Here is a 19,079-nt window from a genome sequence, read left to right as displayed (position 1 = left end):
AGAGGAGGTGCTATGATCCACAACTGTAAGAAGCAGGTGTGCCTACGCGGAGGACGAAGGGAAGGAACAGGAAGTGAAGACGAGACTGTAGCTTCAGTCCGAGGGAACATACGAGCCACTGCTTTGATCGCTGGCAAGATCTTTGCCAGGAACTTCAATACTCTACTCTAGGGAACAAGTTTTGAGCCTACTTTGGTGCTTGTAGGAAGAATGTATATCTTTTCCTTTATTGCAACTAAGGCAGAGAATTCTCTAACTCTAGGGAAAGAGCTCAAGTCCCATGGCATTTTCCTGACCCCAAGCTGAGATGCTTGGCATGAGTTAAGAATGGAAAGAGGCCGGGCGCTTACGCCTGTAATCCCAGCACTTTGGGAGGCCGAGGCGGGGGGATCACGAGGTCAAGAGATTGACACTACGGTGAAACCCCGTCTCTACTAAAAATACCAAAAAAATTAGCCGGGTGTGGTGGCGGGTGCCTGTAGTCCCAGCTACTTGGGAGGCTGAGGCAGGAGAATGGCGTGAACCTGGGAGGCGGAGCTTGCAGTGAGCCGAGATCGCGCCGACAGAGCGAGACTCCGTCTCAAAAAAAAAAAAAAAAAGAAAAAGAATGGAAAGAGCTGTTTCACTAAATTTATACCAAACATTGGGGGTTGTCTTGGATCTGTGGAACAGTGGGTGACACCAGCAGTGAAAGAAGAATGTTTTTCCCACTGGAGGTTGGGACCCCAGCCAAAGAAGCAGCTTTAATTGGCTTTGAATCAGCTTTGAATAACCAGGGAGCAAATCCACGTGTCTCTGAACAGCCAGCTGCTCATGCTGCGTGGACCTCCTATGTGTCTGAGTGAAAGAAGACAAAACAAAAGAAAACAAAACAGAAAAACAGAGAGAGAAGAAGAACATAAAGTGTGAGTTCTAATGAGCTTTATATTTCTAGGAACATGTCTTTTTCATATACATTTTCAAATGTAAGATACAAAGTTGTATATCATATCGTCTTACCATTATGTAATGTTTTAGAATTAGCCGGGCGCGGTGGCGGGCGCCTGTAGTCCCAGCTACTGGGGAGGCTGAGGCAGGAGAATGGCGCGAACCCGGGAGGCGGAACTTGCAGTGAGCAGAGATGGCGCCGCTGCACTCCAGCCGGGGCGACAGAGTGAAGACTCCGCCTCAAAAAAAAAAAAAAAAAGACTATACTGAATTCCATGTATTATTTCTGTCATTTGTTGTGTCCCTGCCCCTTTTTCCTCAGTCATGCTCACTGGTATTGACCAATGTCATGACTAGTAAGATTGGTATTATTCTTTCTTATATATTTAGCAAAATTTACTGGTGAAACCTTTAGGTCTGGAGATTTTGCAGAAGTAATATTTTTAATTTAAAAATGTATTTTCTAGGCCTGGCATGGTGACTCGCACCTGTAATCTAAGCACTTTGGAAGGCCAAGGAGGGTGGATTACCTGAGGTCAGGGGTTCAAGACCAGCCTGGCTAACATGGTGAAACCCCATCTCTACTAAAAATATGAAAACAAATTAGTCAGGGAAGGTGGTGCATGCCTGTAATCCTAGCTACTCAGGAGGCTGACAGGGGAGGACTGGCTGAACCTGGGAGGTGGAGGTTGCAGTGAGCTGAGATCATGCCACTGCACACTCCAGCCTGGGCCACAAAACAAGACTCCATCTAAATATAAAAAAAAAAAAGTATTTTCTTGTTGGCCATTGGATTATTAATGTCTAATATGTCTAATTATAAATGTCTAATATGTCAGTGTTGGTATGTTACATTAAAATTTTGAAAGGAACCACTTTTGGCCTTATTGAACCTCTCTATTATACATTGTTTATTTTTATTAATTCATTAATTAATTCATTCATTTATTTTTGAGACCAGGCTGGAGTGCAGTGGCGCAATCTTGGCTCACTGCAACCTCCGCCTCCTGGGATTCAAGTGAGATTCCTCCCTACCTCAGCCTCCTGGAAGGTAGCTGGAGACAACAGGCAGATGCCATCATCACAGGTCTGATCAAACTCCCTGTCCTTAAAACGTTGTAACGGCATGATGTCAAGCTCGCCTGCCCAGCCTCCCACCTCTCAGGTTTAGGCATTCTCTGCCTCCCAGCCTCCCGAGTGGCTGGGATTGCAGGTGCCCACCACCCACTTGGCCCAGTATTTTCATATTTTTAGTAGAGATGGGGAGTTTCCTGCCACCTTGGCCAGGCTGTTCTTGGAACTCCTGTCTCATGATCCACCCACCTCAGCTCCCAAAGAGTGCTGGGATTACAGAGGCGTGAACCACATGCTGAACCCTTTGCTTACCCAGCTAATTCCCCATATTGTTAAGTAGAGACAGGGGTTTCATCACATGCCCAGGCCAGGATGGTCTCGATCTCTTGGCCTTTGATCCACTCCTTGGCCTCCCAAAGTGCTGGGATTGCAGAGTTTGTATTTTTACACTAGGTAGCAGGGAGAGCAAGATGGAACAATACCAAGATTAAAATAATTTGGGAATAATAAAAGGACTTTTTTACAAGAGTATATATGGGCCAGAATTGGGAAAATCACAGGGATGGATAATACAGTATCCATCTGTATGGGTGGATACATACAGATGGATGAGGGGTGACGTTGGGGTTACAGTTAAAACCTCTGGAGTCCTAGAAGGGGCAAAGAAGGAAGGGGAGCAACTGCAGAAGGCCAGGCATGAATCTGGCAGAGGAGGCCTGAGAGGAGGCAGTTGGGCTGTCCATGTGGAGAGTGGGAGGAACCACTGTTACAGCACCACACTCCTCTTATCTTCTTCCAGGGTGTCACAGAAAGCCCAAAGATGAAGGAGCCCTTGCTGGGCGCGGTGGCTCATGCCTGTAATCCCAGCACTTTGGGAGGGCAAGGCCAGAGTGAATCCTGAGGTCAGGAGATGGAGACCATCCACCAGCTGGAGCAGTGAAACCCAGTCTCTACTAAAACACAAAAATTAGCCAGGTGGAGTGGACGCCTGTAATCTCTCAGCTACTCAGGGGCTAGAGGCAGGAGAATAGATGTATGAACCAGGCTGAGGCCTTACAGTGAGCGAGATCCCGTGCCACCTCCAGCCCTAGGTGATAGAGCAGAGCCTCATCTCCAAGAATAAATAAATGCGTATTAATGCATAATAAATAAAATGCATGGAAATAAATAAAGATGGAGGGCCCACAGATGTGAGTCAATGCTCCAGGATGTGGTCACAGAGGAGTCAGCTGTAAGTCTGGAGGCAGGCAAGTGCCCAGCACAGGCTCCTCTTGCTCCTCTGTCTGCGTGGCACTTAGGAGTGAAACAGTGTCACATCATCTGGGAGGCGAGCATTGGGCAGGGGTAATTATTTCGGTTCTATCAATATGCCAAAAAAATATGAAACCTTGGTACCCCCAGGATTCAGGCGTTCTCTGGTACAGTCGGATGGATGTATAAAAAGTGCTTGATTTTCAAGAAACACTAGAACAGGACTAAAGGATTAATGAAGATCAAAAGCAAGCCCAAAGCTAGACTAAAAGGAGTTCCCAAAAGAGAAAACAAAGAAAATGGAGAGGTACAAATTACCTAAAACAATGGATAAATGTATTTCAATGTTAAAGAGACAAGAGTCTTCAAGAAAAGGCCCACCAAGCTAAAAATATAAAAGAAGAAGATATGAATTGACCTTCATCTAAAGATAATATCATAACAAAAATATTCTAAAAATCTTTCAAAGAGAAAACAAGAGAGGCTACAAAGAAAATTATACTACTGACTTGTCATTTGAGGAGAAAAATATTTTGGTTGGAAAGTTTTTTAACTGTTAAAAGTCGGCTATCTTAGAGTTTGTAAACTTTAATACAAGCACAAAATTGAGTGATTTTAAAATTCATATGGGAATTGAAAATATAAATATATGCACAAAACAATTTTGAAAACAATCTTCCACCAAATCCAGGCCCTTAGAAATAAGGACTAATTTAAGTCCTTACTTCAGAAAGAAGGACTTTTTCCTACCAAGATAAAATAATAAGATAATAAAATACCTACTGAATTCATTAATTTTCCATAAACAAGTGTTATGCAAAAGCCATATGTATAAAATGTATTAATGTAGAAAACACATTCTTTCACTCTCCATTTCATAAAATAATATATGCTTAGAGTGGCAGGTATTCAAAAGGGTATTATAGAAAAGATAAGAGACATTGAATATCATTACTGCTGTATCTTGATGGAAGTAGAATTATCATATGAAAATGCATATGGCTGTGCTGAGTCGCACCTGCACAGCTCAGAGAAAGGTCTATGTAGTGAAAGAAGACACTTCCTAATGTTTTAGTAGACGGTTTGGCTATATGAAGCTACGCAGTGAAAGCCCCAGATGAGATACCATCAGTTAAAAACAGTATATCTCAGAATCTTCAACAATACATTTTTAAGTCCTATCATTGAGTGGTTAGGAGCATCCTTACATAAAATCAGACTAGTCACCTCAGCATCAATTCCTTCACCCAACTCCAAAGGAGGAAAATGGGGCTAATATATGCAGAAAAGGCAAATTAAGAGAGAGAGAGAAGGCAGAGTGATGTCAACACAGTGGTGGAAACATTCTACCATTATCCCTTAAACAGTGAAGTGATAAACCTGACAGCTATCTACAAAGGCACTTTGTAGGGTCCAAGGATCAGCAGATAGGGTTTTGCTGTACACCATCAGGCAAAAAATCTGAGAATAGATACACCAGAAAGGATAAGGAAAAACAGTTTCCACTTCCTTACCTGCATTACCTTTTCTTTAGGGCAGCGTAAGCTCAGCAATACCAAGAGAGATCAGTGCAGTCCATGATTTCTCCTGGGGGGTGGGGAGAATGCAGCAAGCATGGTTAATGAGTGCCCAGCTCCCCCAGCTTTGTAGGATACTGAACAAGATGCCCACTTTCTCATCTTATCCAAACTACAATGGTGATTGGGTATAGTTTGAGTGGATTTAAGAAGAGAACAGTGACAGGGAAGAGAGGTGGGGATCTAATTCACTGCTCTCTGACTGCATCAGGAAGTGCATCTATAAGGCACTTGGAAGACATTGTGTTTGGACCCCCTGAACTAGTGCATGGGCCCTCAAAATGTTTGGCTGAAAGCTCATCACGAGATTGGTTCCCTAAATGCACCTGCGTGAACAGCAAATGCAAGCATTTCATGCAGATATCTGTATCAACTATGCAGGGTTGGAGGAAGACACACAAATTTGAGCATTTCAGTGCACCACTCTAGAAAATCAAGGCAAGGCTCTCTCGGCACTGGCTGGCTTTTGCAGATTGAGAGAAAGTATATAATCTTAAGCATTTCCCTCCCCCAAAATGGGTAAGAGGTGCGGAGTGGGTGAATTCACAGAAAAAGTCTGAGAGAGCCTCATAATCACTAACCAATCTAGTTTCAGTAAGAAATATTATAAATAGAAATAAAACTAAGAGAGGGTCTCCTCCTTCAAATGGAAAGAAAGCAGCAGAAGACTTCAAGAAACATGAAAAATCAGGAAAACTTGACACCACCAAAGGAACACAATAATATTCTGGAAAACAATCCCAAAAAAATTGAGATCTACAAATTGCCTTTGATAGAAATTCAGAATAGCTTCTATTTTATATAGAAACTCAGTGAGCTACAAGAAAACATAGGTAGACAACTAAATGAAACAGAAAATAGAAATCAACAAAATGAATTCCAATGAATGAATGAGAGAATCTAGCAGAAAGGAAACTGAACAGAAATCCTACAGCTGAAGAACACAGTGAATGGAATTCAAAAAATGCAATAAACATAACAGGCACCAATAGAAACAGAAGAACAAATCTATAGACACCAAGAAAGAAAAAGTCATTTAAAGAAAGAAAATATCAGGAACAGAAAGGAAAATTAAAAAAATAATAATAAAAAGGAATGAAGAAAACTGATGAGATTAGTGGAACACCATCAAGACAGCTAACATTTGCATTATGGATGTTCTAGAAGAAGAACGAAGACAGAAAAGAGAGGGAATTTAAAAGAAATTGTAGCTCAGAAACTTCCAAAGTCTGGAAAATCTATGGACATTCAAATTATACAAGGCACCACAGGCAATCTATGGCTAAGGTTCCAGTCAAGAAGGCTCACAAGTCACATTACAGGTTGAGCATCCCACAATCTAAGAGCTGAAATCTGATGGCAAAATCACAGAGCATTTTGGGGGCAGCCTAAAATGATGCTAAGGAAGTGCTCATTGGAACATTTCCAGATATCCAGTTTTAAATTAAGGATGCTCAGCTGGTAAGGCTCAATACAAATACTTCAAGATCTAAAGCAATCCCAGAATCTGAAACACTTCTACAGTTCCTTTTCATTTCAGATGATAAAGGGACCCTGACCTACATAATGAATTATCAAAAATCAAAGACATAGAAATTTGAAAGCAACAAGAAAAGAGGCTTGGCACATACAAGCAAACTCTGATAACACTATTAGCAGATTTCTCAGCAGAAGTCTTACAGGCCAGAAGATAGTAGAATGATATAGATACATTCAAACTGGTGAAAGAAAGAAAGGTATTGGCAACCAAGAATATTTTACCTAACAAAGTTGTTCTTCAAAACTGGAGAGCTAAAGCCTTCTAAACAAACAAAAGCTGAGGAGTTTACCACTTTAGACCTGCTTTATGAGAAAAGGTAGAGAGTTCTTCAAGATAAAATGAAAGAAAGCTAATTAATAACATGAAAACATATGAAAGTATAAAACTGACAAATGTAAGTTTATCGGAATACTCTAATAATACTGTAATAAACTCAGAATACTCTAATATTGTAATGGTGTACAAATCACTTAAAGTTTAAAAACAAAAGTATTAACAAAACTGTAAATACAACAGTCTATTGGTAGATACATAATATTAAAAAGATATAAATTTTGACATCATAAACAAAAAATAAGGCATGTAAAAGTATAGAGATTTTGTATGTGATCAAAGTAAATTTGTTATAAGCTTAAAATAGACTTTTATAACTAAAAGGTGTTTTCTGTAAGCCTCACGGTAACCATAAACCAAAAACCTCTAGTAGATATATAGAAGAAAAAGAGAAAGGAATCAAAACATACCACTCACTACAAAAAAATCATCAGTTCACAAAGGAAGATAGCAAGAGAGGATGAAAGGAACAAAGAATCTACAAAGCATCTAGAAACCAATTAACAAAATGACAATAGTGATTCCTCACTCAATAATTACTTTAAATATAAATTGCTTAAATACTCTAAAGATAGACTGCTCAATGGATTGAACATACACACACACACACACACACACACACACACACACTATATGGTACCCACAAAGGATTCACTTAAGCTTTAAGAACACACTTACAGTCAATATAAGTAAGGAAAAGTTATGTTCTATGCAAATGGAAACCAAAAGAGAGTAGGAATAGCTAAATTTACACAAAATAAAAATTAAGTCAAAAACTCTCGTAAGATACAAAGAAAATCATCATATAATGATAAACAGGTTCAATTCATCAGGGGATATAACAATTTCAAATATATATGCACCCAACATTACAGCACTTAAATTATATAAATATTAATTAATCTGAAGGGAGAGATAGACTGGATACAATAATAGTAGAAAACTTTTAATACCTCACTTTCAACAATGAACAAATTGTTCAGATAGAAAGTCAATAAGAAAATATTGTAATTGAACTGCATTTTAGACAAAAAAGGGCCTAACAGACACATACAATACATTCTGTGAAAAAGCAACAGAAGACGTATTTTTTCTTGTACATATAAAATTATTTCGAGTTTACTTTAAATATTAGGCCACAAAACAAGTTTTAACAAATTTAAGATGACTGAAACTGCATTGAGAATATCTTCTGATTACAAGGGTATGAAACTAGAACTCAATAAAAAGAAAAACTGGAAAACTCACAAATATAGGCAAATTAAACAACTTTCTTCTGAGCAACCAAAGGGTAAGTGGTAAATTTTCCACAAGGGAATTTTTAAAAGATCTTGATACAAATCAAAATGGAAACATAGCATACAAAAACTTATGGTCTAGGCCGGGTGTAGTGACTTACACCTTTAATCCCAGCACTCTGAGAGGCAAAGGCAGGCAGATTACCTGAGGTCAAGAGTTTGGGATCAGCCTGGCCAACATGGTGAAACCCTGTCTCTACTAAAAATACAAAAATTAGCTGGGCGTGGTGGCATGTGCCTGTAATCCCATCTACCTGGAAGGCTGAGACAGGAGAATCACTTGAACTCAGGAGGCGAAAGTTGCAGTGAGCAGAGATCATGCCACTGCACTCCAGACTGAGCAACAGAGCGAGACTCCATCCCCAAAAATAAAATAGAATAAAATAAAATAAAATAACATAACATAACATAAAATAAAATACAAAAACAAACAAACTTACGGGCTAGAGCAAAAGCAATTCTAAGAGGGAAACTTTCAGTGATAAAATCCTACATGAAGAAAAAAGAAAGACTAAATAAGTAAGCTAATCTTATACCTCAAACACTAGAAAAAGAAGAACAAAGTCTAACGTTAGAACGAAGAAGGAAATCTTAAAGATTAGAGCTGAAAAACATGAAGTAGAGACTAGAAAAACAACAGAAAAGTAAACTGAGTTGTTTTTTAAAAGACAAAGTTCACCTTTTGCTGGACTAAGATAAAATGTGACAGGACTCAAATACACAAAGTCATAAATAAAAGTGGAGACTTTACAACTAATACCACAGAAATAAAAAGGACCATAAGGGACTATGAATAACAATTATATGCCATAAAAAAGATAACCTAAAAAAGTAGGTAAATTCGTAGGAACTATATCCTACCAAGTCCGAAGCATGAAGACATGGAGAAACTAAACATACCAGTAATGATTAATGATATCGATTTGGTTGTTAAAAATCTCCATCAAAAAGAAGTCTATGGGCCAGGAACAGTGGCTCCTGTAATCCCAGCACTTTGGGAGGCCAAAGCAGGTGGATCACTTGAGGTCAGAAGTTCAAGACTAGCCTGGCCAACATGGTGAAACCCCAACTTTACTAAAAATACAAAAATTAGCCAGGCATGGTGGCAGGCACCTGTAATCCCAGCTACTCAGGAGGCTGAGGCACAAGAACCATATGGCTTCACTACTGAATTCTATCAAGCATTCAAAGAAGAATTAATGTAAGTATATCCCAATTGCTTCCAGAAAAACTGAAGAGGATGGACCACTTCCGAACTCATTTTACTATGCCAGCATTACCCTGATATCAAAGCCAAATCCAGAACACTACAAAAAAGAGAAAATCACAGACCACCAACTCTGATGAAAATAGATCCAAATATCTTCCATAAAAGACTACCAAATTGAATACCGCATTGAAATGGTCACAGTTCTGCAGGCTGTACAAGAAACATGATGCCAGCATCTGCTTCTCCTGAGGGCTTTTGTGCTGTGTCAAAACATGGTGAAGAATGTAAAAGGGGAGGCGGGCATATGTGAAATGAGAACAAACCCAAGAGGTATCCTGGCTTTGTAACACCTACTCAAAGGGGAACTAATTTATTACCCCCAAAACCAATCCAGTCTTGCAAGATGAGAACTCAGTATTCCAAGATGGCACCAAGCCATTCATGAGACCCCAAACACCTGCCATGAGGCCCTACTTCCCAATACTACCAAATTGGGGATCAAAATTGAGCATAAAATTCAGTGGGGCCAAATAAACCAAATCTATATCATAACTACCATGATTAAAGAGATTTATTCCTGGGATGCAAGAATGATTCAACATACAAAAATCAGTAATTGTGATACATCACATTAACAGCATAAAAGATAAACATCATATCATCATCTCAATAGATGCACAAAAAACATTTGACAAAATTTAACATCCTTTCCATGATGAAAAAACTCTCAAAAATTTAGGTATAGGAGACTTTTTCTCACTCGGGCGCAGTGGCTCATGCCTGTAATCCCAGCACTTTGAGAGGCTGAGGCGGGAAGATCGCTGGAGCTCAGGAGTTCAAGACCAGCCTGGGCAACATAGTGAGACCCTATCTCTAGTTAAAACAAACAAACAAACAAAGACACATTTCAACTTAACAATGGCCATTTATGACAACCCCACAACAACATATTTAATGGTAAAAAGCTTTCCCCCTAATACGAAGAACAAGGCAAGGATGCTCATACTAGCCCCTTTGTTTTTCAACATAGTACTAGATAGAAGTCCTAGCCAAAGTGATTAGGCAACAAGGACTAATAAATGGCACACATTGGAAAGGAAGGCATATAATTGTTTGTTCGCTGATGTCATAATCTTCCATGCAGGCATACTTCAGTTTATTGCGCTTCACTTTACTGTACTCTGTAGATATTGCAGTTTTTCTTTTTTGTTGTTGTTTTTTGATTGTTTTGTTTTACAATCGAAGGTTTTTGGCACCTCTGCATTAAGCAAGAAGATCAGCACCATTTTTTTCCAACAGCATGTGCTCGACTCATGTTTCTGTGTCACATTTTGGTAATTCTCACAATATTTTGAACACTTTCCATGACTTCAAAACATCAACCTTCCTTCTCAAAAGAAAAGCATCCAATGCACCCAAACACACCATGTCCAGGGTTGTTCTGGGCCTGTTCCCATGTTCTTTCAGGAGCCTAGAATATCTGCTTTTCACCTGTCCTCATCTGACATCTCCAAAGTCCAGTCTCTTACCTTTCTAGATTTCCCTCAAAGTTGCGATCCCTTGTTCATTATCTTGTGAGGGGAAAATGAAAGGTTCATGATCTTTAGTACAATGGCCGCCTGACCCACGGAAAAAGTTTAATGTTTTCATGCAGTTTATTCCACCTCAGCTAAACTGCATAAAAACATTAAACTCTCATTCTTTTTCCTTTTCTTGAGACGGAGTCTTGCTGTGTCACCCAGGCTGGAGTGCAGTGGCGCGATCTCAGCTCACTGCAAGTTCCACCTCCTGGGTTCACACCATTCTCCTGCCTCAGCCTCCTGAGTAGCTGGGACTACAGGCGCCTGCCACCACACCTGACTAATTTTTTGTATTTTTAGTAGACACAGGGTTTCACCTTGTTAGCCAGGAGGGTCTTGATCCCCTGACCTCGTGATCCACCCACCTTGGCCTCCCAAAGTGCTGGGATTATAGGCGAGAGCCACCACACCCAGCCTAAACTCTCATTCTAATTGGACAATTTTAAGAAGTATTTTTACTCCCAGACGCATAAAACAAGCTTTACAGCCAGGCGCAGTGGCACATGCATGTAATCCCAGCACTTTGGGAGGCCAAGGTGGTGGATAACTTGAGGCCAGGAGTTCAAGACCAGCCTGGGCAACAGAGCAAGACTCAAACTCTACAGAAAATTTAAAAAATTAGCTGAACGTGTGGCACCCACCTGTAGTCCCAGCTACTCATGAGGACTGCTCGAACCCAGGAGTTCAAGGTTGCAGTGAGCCGTGACCATGCTACTGCACTCCAGCCTGGGTGACAGCGACACCCTGTCTCAAACAAACAAACAAACAACAACAAGCCTACAACACTACATCTTTAGTTCTGAAGCACTCTAAAGTATATTTTAGATTAATAATTTCCAAACCAAGAAAATGAAAGCCTAAATTAATTATAAGACCCCAAACAGAAAATATCTTTTAAAACAATCAAGACCATAACATTCACATACCTTCTATTTGGTCAATCCAGAGACACAGATCTTTGTTGCAAAATCTGAATGTCAATGCAAAGCTTCAGAGCCTGAAAACATGTAAAATTATACCCATGACTGACAACTGGCCTAGGCTCAATCTCTTTGGAATTTGCTCTACTAAATTTGCTACCGTTTGAATGGGTTCCCTTCAAAATTCAGGTGTTTCTAATGTGATGATATTAAAAGGTAGGACCTTTAAGAGGTAATCAGGCCAAGAGAGCTCCTTCCTCCTTAATGGGATTAAGGCCCTGATGAATGAGGCTTCACACATGGGACTAGCTTGCTCTCCTGCCCTTCTGCCTTCTACCATGTGAGGATGCAAGAAGAAGGTCCTCAGACACCAAATGTTGGTATTTCCATCTTGAACTTCCCAGTCTCCAGAACTGTCAGAAAATCAATGTGTGTTCTTTATAAATCACCCAGTCTCTGGTATTCTGTTATAGCAGCATAAAACAGACTAACAGGAAATTCTTTGATGATTTTTCAACAAGAGACAGTGTTACTACCTCTGGTGCATAGTTCCTAACATGTTCTCAAACTCTCCTTTTATGCAAAGATAACATTTTCTAAACTTAGTCGTTCCTCTTCCTAAAAAATAACCAAATGCAGGCGAAGGACTGATTAGTATTAAATATAAATAAAGCCTTGGTGCTAAAAGTTAAGAGCTTTTGTTTTCCAGAAAATCAAACCCAAAGAATTTAGATAAAGCTATTTGCTCAAAAGTGTATCATCAGGTAGAGGTAAAAGAGAGTTGAGAAATTATACTCCATTCCAAATACAATGTGCTTTCAATTTTTCCACATTAATAGTAGTTTACAAAGGAGATTTAGAGAGTTCCTCAAATCAAAAATGAGGACATTTATGAAATGTCATTCTTATATAAAATACCTACTTCAGCTGTGTCCTCTTCTTCCTCTTCCTCTGAAGTCACTTCTTCTGTTGTCCCATTCTGAAATAAGAGAAAGAATCTGCCAGGGTTACACAGGCTGAATACAGGCTAAGTCCATTAGAAGACTGGTGCCATAGCTTTAGGGACAAACTCTCAACCATCTGTCACTGCAGTGCCGCTACCAGAGAGTTTATTAACATTAAATGTTTATTTTTAAATCCAACTATGATTTGACAAACAACAGTTATCAGCTTTTAAAAACAAAACAAAAAAATAAAAGAATTAGGAATAAAGAAAAGCAGTCAGATATAAAGCAAAACCAAAAAAATTGTTAAAACAGAATCTAATTTAAAATAAGAAAACATTTTACTTACATGGCTATGTGTATAAGATCAATTGCTTATCTTACTTAAAATAAATATCACAAACTATCCATTCCTTAAAATAACTACCTTTTTAACTTTGAAAAGCCTGAATCATTACATAAATTCAATTCCCTTTCATTTTAAAAGATCAGATGTCTTATTTATAGACCCTTCACAAAACTAAGAATTATGAAATGATTACTACCTTAGTAAAAAGCAAATTTTCGTTTTAAAAACATGTTATTTACTACATAATACCTCTCTACAAGACAGAATTTACCAACTGACACAATTTACAATGATCAAGTTTAGAAATGAATTTAATGGAGTTTTAGGAAGGGCCTTCATACTCAGTTTGGGCCGAGTTCAAAAGATAAGCTCATAAGATACTGGTCATGGCACAGTATATAAATGCATCTTTAACCACAAAGGCCAGTACAGGTTAGAACTCAGAATATGTAGAAGATCAAGAAACTAGGATCCAGAGATCCAGTAAGACCAGCAAAGGTCTCAGCACTTTCTAAGCATCTGTTCTGGGATACTCTGATGGAGGAATACTTAAGAAAAACAAACCCATGATCACAGAGGGTGTTAGAACTCTTCTGGATTAGTGAGCTGGAGAATGCCATGTAGATAAACATACCCATGCAGAATTAACTTGTATTTCCTTTAAATCTGCATCTCTTTAGACATTCTTTGTCTTCTAAAATCTAAATGGAAAAAGGAAGCAAGCAGCAGCTTCCAAAACATAATTCGCCCCTTTTTCATCTCCCTAAATTGATACATTCCAAATCAAACTATTCTGGGTATCTAAAGAATATATACTTAGCCTAAAAGTCCCAAAGACTTTGGTTGCGCCAGTGATTGAAAGAGCATTTTTGAAATGCTCATTTCAAAGCCTACCCAGAGATTCTGTTTATGTTTATGTTTTTGTTTTTTTGAGACAGAGTCTTGCTCTGTTGCCAGGCTGGAGTGCAGTGGCACAATCTTGGCTCACTGCAATCTCTGCCTCCTGGGTTCAAGTGATTCTCCTGCCTCAGCCTCCCGAGTAGCTGGGACTACAGGCGTGTGCCACCATGCCCAGCTAATTTTGTATTTTTAGTAGAGACAGAGTTTCACCATGTTGGCCAGGATGGTCTCCATCTCTTGACCTCACGATCTGCCCACCTCGGCCTCCCGAAGTGCTGGGGGCAATCTGTTTTTAAAAAACTCTCTGAGGTGATTCTGACATGCATCCATGTCTGTAACCATCAGCCCAGTTACTCTCTTTCATTTTACAAACGACAAAGCTGAGTCCCCACCCCTCAAAAAGGGTAAGTAATTTAAAACAAAAAGTGAGTTAGGGTTGTGAACTCCTAAGATGAATCTCATTTCAAGATGTGGCCTGGTCCTCCTTCCAAAATGTGGCCTGGTCTTCCCACCAAAATGACAGTATTTTATTAAAAAGAGTAAGTCTGCCGCAGCAGCAAAAAAAATAACAGCATACAAGGAGAATACCCTGAGTGAACCAAAACCACAGGGACATACATGCTGGAAGACACAAAGCAGAGGGAATCAGACTGCTGGGCTTGACAAAGCCACAAACCCAATCCAAATAATGGAAGGACCACTTTTTTCCAGAACAATCTAACATTCTTTAGTGTACTTCTCCCAGCTACAGTTGGTAAGGATCACCCTCCCATATAGGAAGCCTCTCTTGATGGCCTCTTACTATGAGTGTGAAAACCAGAGAAAAAAGACAATGTTTTTAATATCACTCAACACAGCAGCAAAATCTTGAAAGAGACACTATCTCTGCCTTTTAACTCAGGAGCTAGAAAGCTCTCCTGCCAGCACCTCCCCACCCTGGTGCCACAGGATGAGCATGAGTCTGCAAACCAGGAGAGGGAGGCCACAGCAGAAAAGAGTGACAATTCTGAAGACACCTGTGATGGTTAACATTGAGTGTCAACTTGATTGGGTTGAAGGAATCCCAGCACTTTGGGAGGCAGAGGTGGGTCATTTGAGGTCAGGAGTTTGGGACCAGCCTGGCCAACACGGTAAAACCCCGTCTCTACTAAAGACACAAAAGTTAGCCAGGCGTGGTGGCCGGCGCCTGTAATCCCAGCTACTCAGGAGGTTGATGCAGGAGAATCGCTTTAACCCGTGGACTGTCAAGAGACATAGGCTGCAGTGAGCCAAGATCCCGCCACTGCACTCCAGCCTGGGTGACAGAGTAAGACCCTGTCTCAAAACAAACAAACAAAAAAACAAAAGGAAAAGAAAACTTTTTTTGACTGAAGTCTCGCTCTTATCCCCCAAGTTTGAGTGCAAGGGCTCGATCTCGATTCACTGCAACCTCTGCCCTTCGGGTTCAAAGGATTCTCCTGCCTCTGCCTCCCAAGGAGCCAGGATTAAGTCACCTGTCACCACGCCCGGCTAATTTTTGTATATTTTAGTAGAGACAGGGTTTCACCATGTTGGCCAGGCTGGTCTCCAACTCCTGACCGCCTGGGCCTCCCAACGTGCTGGGATTACGATGAGCCACTGCGCCCGGCCGAAACACCGAAAAGCTTAAAGGCCTTTCCCCTTCCCCGCCTGGGCTCAAAAAACGCCGGAGCCGCTCTGCACCGCCCTGTCGCGGTCCCCGGAGCAGGCCGGCTGACTCGTTCGACCCTGGCTCCCGAGAGGGCTCCGGCCACCACGGGCTCCCACCTCTGGGCGCGGCGACAGGTGCCGAGACGGGCCGGCAGCCCCCACCCTGCCCCCCGCCAGGAGCCGGAGAGACGCGGCCTCCGCCTCCTCCCACCCAAGCCTCCCTCAGTCCCGGGGGCGGGCCGGGCTAATCGCGGGAGAAAGGGGCGGGGATCCGGGGTCTCTCCCGGGCAGGCACCCCTTTGTTCCGGGACCCCAGGCGCCCCCTCTCCGCCCTCACCCTGCCCCGCGAGGCCTGGGCAGGGCGCCTCACCGTCATGTTGCTGTGGAGCGTGAGCCAGCGGCTGCGGGCTCCTGGTTCTTGTGGAAGACAGATGCCAGCAACTTCAGTTTGGCCTTGAGCCGGGACACGGACATCTTCCCCTCATCTCCGGCGGGAGGGGCGCGGAACGGGAGACTCTCCGGAGCCGCTGTCACGGCCGTGACCACCCGCGGGGCCGCCCTGCAGAGCTCTCCCAGCTCCGCCTCTCCCCGCCTCCTCCAGCCTCCTGGGAGCATCACTCGAAAATGGCAGGGGCACGAAGGCCTTGGCAGGAGCTGTGTGGCGGCCTGGGGGGCTGCTCACTTTGTAACCCAGCTCCACCTGGGCAGGAGGAGTGACTCCTGTCAAGCTGCGGCAAGGGCAACAGAACAGCAACACCACAGCCCCCGCAGGAAGGGCTGCCCATCCCCGCCCGCCCGTGGCCCTAAGCCCTCGCCCCTCAAGCACCCGCCCCGAGGATCACGCCAAGTCACCTACAGTCCTACCACAGCGTCGCCCCGGCTGCCCCCTCCTCCCTTAACCCAGCACCTTTCTGCCTGACCCATCTGGTCCCTTCATCACACTCACCTACTGTAGCCTCAGGGCGGCATAACCACCAACTCTGTGTGTGTGTGTGTGTGTGTCTCCCAAAGGGAACAGAGCACTGCCTGAAGTTCAGGCTGATTGACCTTCGATGGACTGTCGGCAAAATAGGGTCATGAAGGCTGTGTGCTGTTTGTCTTTTTATTGGTGACATCGGGTTGCTGATGTTTTATGTTTTCAGTTAGTTAGTTTTTTTATTATTATTATACCTCATGTTCTAGGGTACATGTGCACAACGTGCAGGTTTGTTACATATGTTTACATATGTTGGTGTGCTGCACCCATTAACTCATCATTTACATTAGCTATATCCTAAGCTATCCCTCCGCTTCCTCCGCACAACAGGCTAGTGTGGGAATGTTCCGTTCATGCAGTAATTCTCATTGTTCAGTTCCCACCTATGAGTGAGAATATGTGGTGTTTGGAACCTGTTGTTGCGATAGTTTTCGAGAATGATGGTTTCAACTGCATCCATGTCCCCTGTAAAGGACATGAACTCATCCTTTTATGTGCATAGTATTCCATGGTGTATATGTGCCACATTTTGCTAATCAGTCTGTCATTGATGGACATTTGGAGTTGGTTCCAACTCTTTGCTATTGTGAATAGTGTCACAATAAACATATATTATGTGTCTTTATAGCAGCATGATTTATAATCCTTTGGGTATATACCCAGTAATGGGATGACTGGGTCCAAGAATAGTATTTTAGTACCACAGCCTTGTGGAATGGCACGCATACACAATGGTGACTAGTTTACAGTCCACCAGCAGTGCAAAAGTGTTCAATTTTACCATCATCTCTCCAGCACCTGTTGTTTCCCTGACTTTTAGTGATCACCATTCTAACTGATGTGAGATGATATCTCATTGTGGTTTTGATTTGCATTTCTCTGATGGCTAGTGATGATGAGCATTTTTTCATGTGTCTATTGGCTGTATAAATGTCTTCTTTTGAGGAGTGTCTGTTCATATCCTTGCCCACTTTTGGTGGGGTTGTTTTCATGTAGAATTGTTTGAGTTCTTTGTAGGTTCTGGATATTAGCCCTTTGTCAGATAAGTAGATTGCAAAAATGTTCTCCCATTCTGTAGGTTGCCTGTTCACTCTGATGGTAGTTTCTTTTGCTGTGCAGAAACTCTTCAGTTTAATTAGATCCCATTTGTCAATTTTGGCTTTTGTTGCCATTGCTTTTGGTGTTTTAGACATGAAGTCCTTGCCCATGTTCTGAATGGTATTGCCTAGGTTTTCTTCTAGGGTTCTTATGGTTTTAGGTCTAACATTTAAGTCTCTAATCCATCTTGAATTAATTTTTGTATGAGATGTAAGGAAGGGATACAGTTTCAGCTTTCTACTTATGGCTAGCCAATTTTCCCAGCACCATTTATTAAATAGGGAATTCTTTCCCCATTTCTTGTTTGTGTCAGGTTTATCAAAGATCAGATGTCTGTAGATGTGTGGTATTATTTCTGAGGGCTCTGTTCTGTTCCATTGGTCTATATCTCTGTTTTGGTACCAGTACCATGCTGTTTTGGTTACTGTAGCTTTGTAGTATAGTTTGAAGTCAGGTAGCATGATGCCTCCAGCTTTGTTCTTTTGACTTAGGATTGTGTTGGCAATGTGGGCTTTTTTTTGGTTCCATATGAACTTTAGTTTTTTCCAATTCTGTGAAGAAAGTCATTAGTAGCTTCATGGGGATGGCATTGAATCTATAAATTACCTTGGGCAGTATGGCCATTTTCATGATATTGATTCTTCCTATCCATGAGCATGGAATGTTCTTCCATTTGTTTGTGTCCTCTTTTATTTCCTTGAGCAGTGGTTTATAGTTCTCCTTGAAGAGGTCCTTCACATCCCTTGTAAGTTGGATTCCTAGGTATTTTATTCTCTTTGAAGCAATTGTGAATGGGAGTTCACTCACAATTTGGCTCTCTGATTTTCTGTTATTGTGTATAAGAATGCTTCTGATTTTTGCACATTAATTTTGCATCCTGAGACTTTGCTGAAGTTGTTTATCAGCTTAAGGAGATTTTTGGCTGAGACAATGGGGTTTTCTAAATATACAATCATGTCATCTGCACACAGCGACAATTTGACTTCCTCTTTTCCTAATTGAATACACTTTATTTCTTTCTCTTGCCTGATTGCCCTGGCCAGAACTTCCAACACTATGTTGAATAGGAGTGGTGAGAGAGGGCATCCCTCTCTTGTACCAGTTTTCAAAGGGGATGCTTCCAGTTTTTGCCCATTCAGTATGATATTATGTGGGTTTATTATAAATAGCTCTTATTATTTTGAGGATACATTCCATCAACAATGAATTTATTGAGAGTTTTAGTATGAAGGGTTGTTGCTGAATTTGTCAAAGGCCTTTTCTGCATCTATTGAGATAATCATGTGGTTTTGTCTTGGTTCTGCTTTATATGCTGGATTATATTTATTGATTTGCATATGTTGAACTACTGCATCCGGCTATTTTAGCCTACTTTATCATGCAGGATAAGCTTTTGATGTGCTACTGGATTTGGTTTGTCTGCATTTTTTTATT

General features: G+C 41.3%; 2 protein-coding genes and 1 long non-coding RNA gene across 4 annotated transcripts in view; 1 reads left to right on the top strand and 2 right to left on the bottom strand.

The window, feature by feature from the left end:
- Window positions 1-19,079, top strand: part of LOC101015727 (putative GED domain-containing protein DNM1P46) — a 29,009-nt gene that overhangs the window by 5,603 nt on the left and 4,327 nt on the right. The window lies entirely within an intron of this gene.
- On the bottom strand, window positions 17-1,078 carry LOC110743851 (putative uncharacterized protein DKFZp434L187). The gene is made up of 2 exons (XM_031668861.1): window positions 618-1,078; window positions 17-337 (listed from the first exon to the last, which is right to left on the bottom strand). Exons 1-2 carry the CDS (start codon window positions 898-900, stop codon window positions 168-170), a joined length of 453 nt encoding a protein of 150 aa, XP_031524721.1. The 5' UTR covers window positions 901-1,078; the 3' UTR covers window positions 17-167.
- On the bottom strand, window positions 11,486-16,207 carry LOC110743852. The gene is made up of 3 exons (XR_004185217.1): window positions 15,942-16,207; window positions 12,633-12,689; window positions 11,486-11,787 (listed from the first exon to the last, which is right to left on the bottom strand). It is a non-coding gene; the product is annotated as an uncharacterized LOC110743852 (long non-coding RNA).

The sequence above is a fragment of the Papio anubis genome, chromosome 7 (genome assembly GCF_008728515.1).
Source record: "Papio anubis isolate 15944 chromosome 7, Panubis1.0, whole genome shotgun sequence".
Taxonomy (NCBI): Eukaryota; Metazoa; Chordata; class Mammalia; order Primates; family Cercopithecidae; genus Papio; species Papio anubis.
Note: the sequence above shows the minus strand (reverse complement) of the source record. Positions and strands in the feature narration are given on the sequence as shown.